This window comes from Gracilinanus agilis, chromosome 5, assembly GCF_016433145.1.
Source record: "Gracilinanus agilis isolate LMUSP501 chromosome 5, AgileGrace, whole genome shotgun sequence".
Classification (NCBI taxonomy): Eukaryota; Metazoa; Chordata; class Mammalia; order Didelphimorphia; family Didelphidae; genus Gracilinanus; species Gracilinanus agilis.
This window is the reverse complement of record NC_058134.1, coordinates 28988408-28997384: the sequence shown is the minus strand read 5'-3', so window position 1 is coordinate 28997384 and position 8977 is coordinate 28988408. Positions and strand designations below refer to the sequence as shown.

General features: G+C 38.4%; 1 protein-coding gene across 4 annotated transcripts in view; it reads right to left on the bottom strand.

Annotated features, from left to right (window-relative positions):
• The window catches only part of NGLY1 (N-glycanase 1), a 52425-nt gene that overhangs the window by 10572 nt on the left and 32876 nt on the right, over positions 1–8977 (bottom strand). For all 4 annotated transcript variants that reach the window (XM_044677914.1, XM_044677913.1, XM_044677915.1 and 1 more), the window contains exon 6: positions 237–358. In XM_044677914.1, coding sequence (XP_044533849.1) covers positions 237–358 — 122 coding nt within the window. The remainder of the gene's footprint in view (positions 1–236; positions 359–8977) is intronic.

The window sequence follows — 8977 nt, the reverse complement described above, 5'->3', positions numbered from 1 at the left end:
GCATATATATATATAAAATTGCATATATATATATATGCAATTTTTTTTTAATGAGGAGAGTGAAAGGTATACCCAGTTTGAAAAAGGAAGCCAAACACCTTGGTGGGCAAGAATAAGGATTCTCTGGTGTGCTAACTTTAGTTTCACTATCTACAACCACCATAACAGACATTCTTATAAGAAAACACTAAAAGCACTCTAAATAGGATGGCAGAGTCCCCAGAGGACGTGGTTACCCGTTGCATCCCAGACATAGCGTGCCTCAAACCCCATTGCTCGACAGCACAGGGTGAAGCAGTTGGCCCATTCACCACATCGCCCGCATCTCGTTTCCAAGAGTTTCTCAGGATCATTATACCTGAAAAAACAAGCAAAAATTGTATTAGCAGAAAATCTAGGGGTAGGGAAATTTGGAGATGTCTGTAATATAAAAACAAAACAAACAGACAAAAGTCTGAGTGTAACACTACCTGAGAAAAATAGATCTTTTAATAAAAGACTTTCAACCGCCCTTGATAAAAGGAACAGAATTGAGTAGAAACTTTGTTACACACATTCACATCCCCCAAGTGTTTGGTGAAGAAATACATTAAAACTCTTCGAGGATGCACAGGAAAGTCATGTTCTTAAGAGTGTAATCCAATCAGACCACAATTATGCCTAAAGAGATCAAAGAAAGAGAGAAAAGACCCACAGGCACCAAAATGTTGGTACTGGAATGTTTTGTTGGCCTTAAAAAAAAGAATGGCTAATCAAATTGTGGATACGTGTAATGGAATACGACTGCACCATAAGGAACGACGAAAGGGTCAGATTCAGGCAGTTCTGGCAGGACGGAGATGAACGGATGATGTAGGAAGACTGGAGGCACCGGACAAGACGCTCAGTTTCAGAGGTAACAGACTAGCCCAGGGGGCGGCAACCTTTTTGGCTGTGAGAGCCATAAACGCCACATTTTTAAAATGTCATTTCGTGAGAGCCGTCCAGTGCTCACAGTGCGCTCCTGTAACAGCGCCTGGAAAAAATGGACTTTATGGCTCCTGCAGAAAGAGCCAGATCTGGCCCTCAAAAGAGCCATACGGTGCTGACCCCTGGGCTAGCGGCACAGAACAAGACAGTCAATTTCAGACATGGCCAGGATGCTGATTACATTTACTATCATATATAATATATACTATAAAACATGTATTTTTTCACAAGAGAAAGCTTCCTTTTGGAGGGGGGAAGGGAGAAGGGAGAATAGTGATGCTTAGAAAACAAATATAAGGAAAAAGGCATCCATGAAATAGTTCAGATACTCAGAAGAAAGTAGTAGGAAGCTCAGAATCAGGACACACGGAGTGGAGCCAAGATGGCAGAATACAGAAAGCACTCAGCTAAGCTCTCCCAACATTCCCAACAAAGTCTTGCCTTCTGCCTAAGAATCCATACTGTGTATTGGTTCAAGGCAAGAGTGGGTTAGACAACATTGGGTGAGGTGACTTGTCCAGGGTCCCACAGCTGGGAAGTGTCTGAGGCCAGATTGGAACCCAGGATCTCGCATCTCTGGGCCTGGCTCTCCATCCACTGAGCCACCCAGCTGTCCTCCTCCAAACAACTTCTAAAGAAAAGCCTCAAAAGGAATTGGGGTGGCAGAGCCAACATTGGTCAGAGTGAGACGGTTCTTCCAGCACAAAACACAGATATGGGAAGGAGGCTGAGTGGGATCCCATGCTGTAGGAGACCCAACAACTGGTCAGAAAGAGCACAGGAGCCCCCTGTGCTAGCAACCGGACACAGATGCTGTTTGGCAACTCCATTGCCTAAATCAGTAATGGACAACCTTTTGAGCTTGGTGTGTCAAAATTCACCAAAAAACTGAGCAAAAACACCAAAAAACTCAGGTGGTGTGTCACTTTAAGAAAAAAAACATACTTTCATGATATTTATAGTTTAAATAACAAAAATATATAATTGTAATATATAACTGTATTTAATAAACCAACATAGGTAAATTAATATAGGTAGAATTGTCATCTATCGTGCAGAGAGTGTCTACACTACACTACAGAAAATGTTTCATCCTCAGTATGCAGCCCCAAACTTCTCTGTATGCAGCTGCGTGTCATCAAAGATATGTGTGTCAATGCTGATCATAGGTTTGCCATCACTGGCCTAAATCCTCTTCAGATAAGAGTTGAAGGGCAGAAAGGAGCCATTGGTAGGAGTGGAAGCCCTGAGGGGCAACTGTTTGGCAATTCAATTGCCTACATTGTGTAAATGGAGTGTTGTGCCCCAGGACTAAGTTCCCCAGAATTCCTTTACTTTCCCCAGAATTTCTTGAATTGCATTCCCTTCTGCTATCCTCCTCTGTGTATTATTCCCTTTACTTCAAGTTATTATTAATAAATACTTATAAAAATGATACTTGGAGTAGTGGATAATAATTTTTAATCTTACAATACCCAATTCATAGTTCAAGGCAGAAGGGGACATTTTTGGTCAGAAGGGAGTTGAAGCCCTGAAGGGCAGTATTGCTTATGGTCCCAAGAGATCAGGGACCCTGAGGAATAGTATCTTTTTCAGGGCCAAAGAAAGAGGGGTCCTGAGCAGTATCAATTGAAAATCAGGGGCCCTTAGAGGGTAACCAACCAGGTTGTATACCATGAGAGTAGGGACCACATGTCTCCTCAGATCATATCACCTTGGAAGCATCAAAAATTTCCAAATCCCCAGAACCAGCTCTGAATAGGGCAGTGAAAAAAGTCTGAAGCTTGAGAGAGTTCCTCTCTCCTCCCACCATTCACATAAAGTTCCAAATCAAAAAATAGGGTAGAAAAATGAGCAAACAACAACGATGAAAGAACTTATTCATAAAAAGCTACTATGGAAACAGGAAAGATCAAGAAACAATCTAAAAAAAAGACAATAAAATCAAGACAGCTATAGGAAAATTATCAAAGAAATGGTGTGAAGTAGAAACAAGCCTAACAAGAATTCCTTGAGAGCTAAAAATTATTATGAAAATCAGAGTGGTAGAAGAAAATTAGGTAAAGAAATGAAAGTAAAGGAAGAAAAATATTAAGACAATTAAAAACTTGATAAAGGGCACCAAAAAAAACACTGAAGAAAATACCTTAAAAAGAGAATTGATTAAATGGAAAAATAGGTACAAAAGCTCACTGAAGAAAATAATTTCATAAAAATTAGACTAGGGAAAATGGAAGCCAATGGCTTCAGGAAACACCACGAAACAATAAAAGAAAATCAAAAGAATGAAAAATATAAAAAAATGTAAAATATCTCATAGGAAAAAGAAATGACCCAGATAACAGACTAAGGAGAGATAATTTAAGAATTATTGGATTAGCTGGAAGTCAAAATCAAAAAAAGGGATATAGAAATATCTCAGGAAATTATCAAGGAAAATTCATTATCCTAGAATCAAGGGATAAAATGGAAATTTAAAGAATCCAACAACCACCAGATGAAAAATATAACAAAATGATAACTCCCAGGAATATTATATCTAAATTCCTGAACTCGCAGGTCAAAGAGAAAATAATTCAAACAGTCAGAAAGAAACAATCCAAATATCATGGAGCCATAATCAAATTCACATGAGATTTAGCAGCTTCTATGTTAAAGGGGCAGAGGGCTTGAAATATGACACTGCAGAAGGCAAAAGAGCTGGTATTACAACAAGAATAACCTACTCAGCAAACTGAGTGTAATTCTTAAAAGAAAAAAATGTATATTTAATGAAATAGAGGACTTTCAAGAAAACCTGACTTTCAAATATAAGCTTCAAGAGAAGCACAAAAAGGTAAACATGATAGAGAAATTATAAGAGACTTCATAAGGTTAAACTGTTTATCTTTATAAATAGGAAGATGATACATCTTTCTTCTAAGACCTTTACCATTACTAAGGCAATTAAAGGGACTCTAAATAGAAAGAAAGTACAAGAATGAGTCAATTATATTGGCATGATGTAAAAAGAAAATAGATAGATGAGTAAGAAGGATGTCCTAGGAGAAGGGGGAAAGGAGAGGGTAAATGAGGAAAATTATCTCACATAAAAGAGCTGTGCAGGGAAATGTTTTAAAATGTAATGGTGCAACACTTAAATCTCACATACATCTAAATAAATTAAGAGGAAAAATATATAAACATACTCAATTGGCAATATAATTTTTTTTCTTAACAGGAAATGGGAGGGGAGATAGTAGAAAGGGAAGGTGATAAAAGAGAGAGTAGATAAAAAAAGGTAGTTGTCAGAAGCAAAACAGACTTTAGAGGAAAAAGAAGATAAAAAGAGAAAGATAAATAGTTCATAATCATAACTGAGGGTGTGTTTAGGATGAACCCACCCATTAAACACAATTAGATAGCAGAATGGATTAGAAATCAGAGTCCAATAATATGTTGTTTTCCAGAAACACACTAAACAGAGAAACAAACGCGAAATTAAAATAAGGGGCTGGAGAAAAATCTATTATGCTTTAGTTGAAGTAAAAAAGGCATAGGTAGCAATCATGTTTTTAGACAAAGCAAAAGGAAAAAGTTAAAAGAGATAAGTAGATAAACTATATTTTGCTAAAAGGTACCACAGACAATTCAGTAGCATCAGTACTAAATATAAATGTGCCAAATGGCAAAGCACCCCAAATTCTTTTTTATTTAATTTTTTTCACATGGCTCATTTTTATGATTAATCTTATAAAACCAAAACCCCAAAACATAAACTCAAATAAACAATTGAAAAATTGGATAGCACCCAAATACTTAAAGGAAAAGTAAATTAACTATAGGAGTAAATAGACAGTAAAACCATACTTGTGGGGACCTTTGGATTTCTCCTCTAAGAGCTAGATAAATTTAATTATAAAATAAGAAAGAAGTCGAGGAGTGAATAGAATCTTTAAAAAGTTAGATATTACAAAGAATATAAGAAAAAAAAAGTTAGATATTACAAGGAATATAAGAAATAAGAAAATAAGAAAACTGAATATAAATAGAAAAGAGTACTGCATTCTCTTTTCTCAGCTATATATGGGACTTTCATGAAAAATGATCATGTATTAAGGCATAAAAACCTCATAACCAAATGCAGAAAAGCAAAACTATTAAATGTACCTCATTCAGACCATAATGCAATAAAAATTACTTGTAATAAAGGGTTGCAGAAGCATAAGTTAAAAGTTAATTGAAATTGAATAATCTTAATTCTAAACAATGAGTGGGTCAAAGAACAAATGATAGAAACAATCAATAATTTCATTAAAGGGAATGATATCCACCCAATATTCCAAAATTACCAAGGGGTACTTAGGGGAAAATTTATATCTCTAAACATGATAGAGAGACAGAGAGAGCAAGAGAGAGTGTGTGCATGTAAGTGAATTGGGCAAGCTACTAAAAAAAATTAGAAAAAGAACAAATTTGCAATTTCCAATTAAACACCAAAATGGAATTCCTGAAAATCATAGGCTAGATGAAGAAATTGAAAGAAGAGGGGAAAAAAATCATTAAACTAATAAATAAAGCTGGTTTTATGGGGGGGGGGGAGAACAATAAAATAAATAGTTAATTTGATTTAAAAAGGAAGAAAACCAAATTACAAGTATCAAAAGTGAAAAGGGTGACTGTGCCACCAAGAAGATGAAATTAAAGCAATTATTAGAAATTATTCTGTCTAATTATTCCATATTATACTAGAAATGCTGGCTATAACAATATAAGAAAAAGAATTGAAGGAATAAAATTAGGCAATGAAGAAACTATCACTCCTTGCAGATATAAAGATGGTATAATTAGAGAACCCTTCAGGATCAATTAAAAACTAGATGAAACAATTAACAACTTCAGCAAAGTTGTAGGGCAAAAAATAAATCCACATAAATCATCATTTCTAGATATCACCAATAAAACCCAGTAATTAGAGATAGAAAAAGGAATTCCATTTAAATAACTGCAGACAATATAAAATACTCAAGGTCTACCTATCAAGATAAACCAAAGTATTATATTAACACAGTTACAAAACACTTTTCAAACAAATAAAGACACATTAACAATTAAGAGAAATATTAATTGCTCATGAGTAGTAGGCCAAGGCAATATAATAAAAATGATAATTCTAAGTTAATTTACTTATTCAGCGCTATATCAAAACTACCAAAGAATCATGTATTTTAAAGAATTAGAAAAAACGTTAACAAAATTTGACATAAAGACAAAAGGTCAAGAACGTCAAGAAAATCAATTTTTTAAATGTTAAGGAAGGCAGCCTACCACTTCCAGACTTTAACCTATATTAAAAAATGGTAATCATCCAAACAATTGGAGTAGTGCAACAGATTCAATATAGAATACCCAGTAGGAAATGGTAGTAATTTGGTGTTTAATAAACCCAAAGATTCAAGTTTTTGAGGTAAGAATTCAACATCTGACAACAATTGCTGGGAAAACTAGAAAGTAGTTTAAGAGAAATTAGGCATAAGCCAACATCTTATACTCTATGTCAAAAGGTAAAAATGGATGAATTATTTGGAAATATAGGGTGATATCTTAAGTAAATTGGGGAAACATGGAAAACTGTACCTGTCAGATCTATTGTATGAGGAAAGTTTATGACCAAATAAGGCAGAATTATGGAAAGTAAAATATTTTGATTAAATGAAAATAAAATGATTTTGCACACACAAAAAAAACCACTCTAAATGTAGTCAAAATGAGAAGGAAAACAGGAAACTAAGGGGAAAATTTTCATAGCAAGTATCACTGATAAAGGCCTTATTTCGCCAAAGTATATGGAACTGAGTGAAATTCAGAAAAATACGAGCCATTCCCCAGTTGATAAATGGTCAAAGGATACGAACAGGCAGATTTAGGAAAAAAAATAAGTTATCAATAGGCACATGAAAAAATGCCCTTTGATTAGAGAAATGCAAAATAAAAAACGGCTCTAAGGTATCCCCTCACATCTGCACTGCTGTGGGAATTGTGAACGGAGCCAACCACTGCACAAAGGGCTATAAAACTACCCTTTGACCCAACAGCATCACTCCTAGGTCTGTATCCCAAAGAAATCAAATTAAGGGGGAAAGGACATATTTGTCCAAAAAATTTTAGTCACTTTTTTTCTTGGTGACAAAAATTAGAAGTTGAGTGGATGCCAGTCAGTGAAGGAAGGTCTGAACAAGTTGGGGCATAGGACTGTGCTGGAATATGATGGTGCTCTAAGAAATGAGGAGCAGGAAAGCTTCAGAAAAACCAGGGAAGACTTCTCTGAACTGCTGCACAATGAAGTGCGGGGCCAGACGCAGAAACATCAGCAGTGGATGGCTCTGCAGTGAACCCCCAGCTCCTCCTCAGCTCCTCCGCTCAGGACAAGGAGCCAAGACAATCCCCAAGAGCTGGTGGTGAGAAAGGCCCCCCGGAGAGCCACCTGATGAACTCTGAACGGGGATTAAAGCATGTTCTTCAACTATCTTTATTGTTTTCTTTTGCCTCTAAGAGGGAAATATGCTTTGCGTGGCTTCCCGCTTTTACAGACAGTTCTAGCTTTAAGCCCGCTTTTACAGACAGTTCTAGCTTTAAGCAGATTTCATTACAGAAATTCAACTTTACATAAAAAATTCTATAAGAAAGCCCCATTCCAGATAAATACAGGACTCTGGTTCATCGCATACCACTCCTGCATCTTTTGTCAAGTTCATGATAATAATAAAGTCAACTTAAAGAAGCCAATCTAGCGCTGGGGGCCCTCCAGCAGCTTCTCCTCCGGTGAATACCCCTTGGACAATGGTTCTTAGTTTCCCGGTCACTGGGCTTATTCTGAGGACTTATTGGTACCCTAAACATTTACTTTCCTTCAAAATTTTCTTTTCAAAAGAACTAAAAATGGCGGCCTCCCAGCGATGAAAAGGAAGCTGCTTAATCACGAGTTACTGAATGAAGTCATTTTCCTAATCCGGTTCTTTTCCAGGACGTGCCTCCCGATCTGGCACGCCTCCCTGGGCTTTGCTGTTTCTCGCCATCTTCTTTTCCGGCCATCCCGGGTTCAGAATTATTGTAAAACCTGAAGAAGCCCAAGTTATCCCGTGCCCGACAAGGAAGCAAAATGCTCCTTTAAAGGGCTGCCATGGTGGGATCCACCGTTCTTCACTAGCGACAAGTCCCATGACGCCATCCCTCGTTCTTCCACTGGGGGCGCCCCGTGGCTTTCCACAGGAAGTTTGAGCTTCTCCCTGATCGCCTCCCCCCCTCCCGTATTTCTTCCTGCTCGGCGCTCTGGGGTTGGGCTGGAACAGGCCATGCTGGGTCCCCAGAGCTCTCCCGAGTCCTCCCGCCTCCGAGTCTTCTTCCCACTCGGACTCCTTCCCCAACAGGAGCCTTGTCCGAGCATCTCCCAGCATCCGGCCTCCTCCCTCGGGGGTTGCCTCGGCTCTAACAGCGCCCCCTGTAGACATGTCTGACAACAGCAGGGAGGAAGAGGCTTGACTCCGGAGGACTCCGGCCTGGCCCCTGCCACGTGGTCTTGCTTTGGGAGGCGGGGCCTTAAGAAGCGGCAGGCAACACCCCCTCCTCCCCCAGGGCTGGTCTCAGACTGAAGGGGGCGCCTCGGCAATTTCACACAATAACCAGCTCCGGAGGCGGCTTGTTCTGGAGGAGGCTAACAATTCTGTATGTACTGCCGGGCAAAGGAGTCTGGGAAAGGGCAGCGAGTGCGAAGAAAGCCAGGAGGGGCCAATTCAATGTCCTCTGATGTACATTTAGCATCAGTGGTGAGAAAGTGGCCAATTAGCAAAGAGGATGGACATCTTTAAAGAAGAAAATGCGCGTGCGCAGGAGAAGCGCCCGGACCCACTCCCGGTGGGAAACCTCCTTCAATATCGTTCTTTGGTAGTTTTATTTACAATTTTAAGGGCCACGATTTTGAGCACTCTTGTTCATATTATCAGGAAGAGATGGCTTGATACGTTTGATTTTT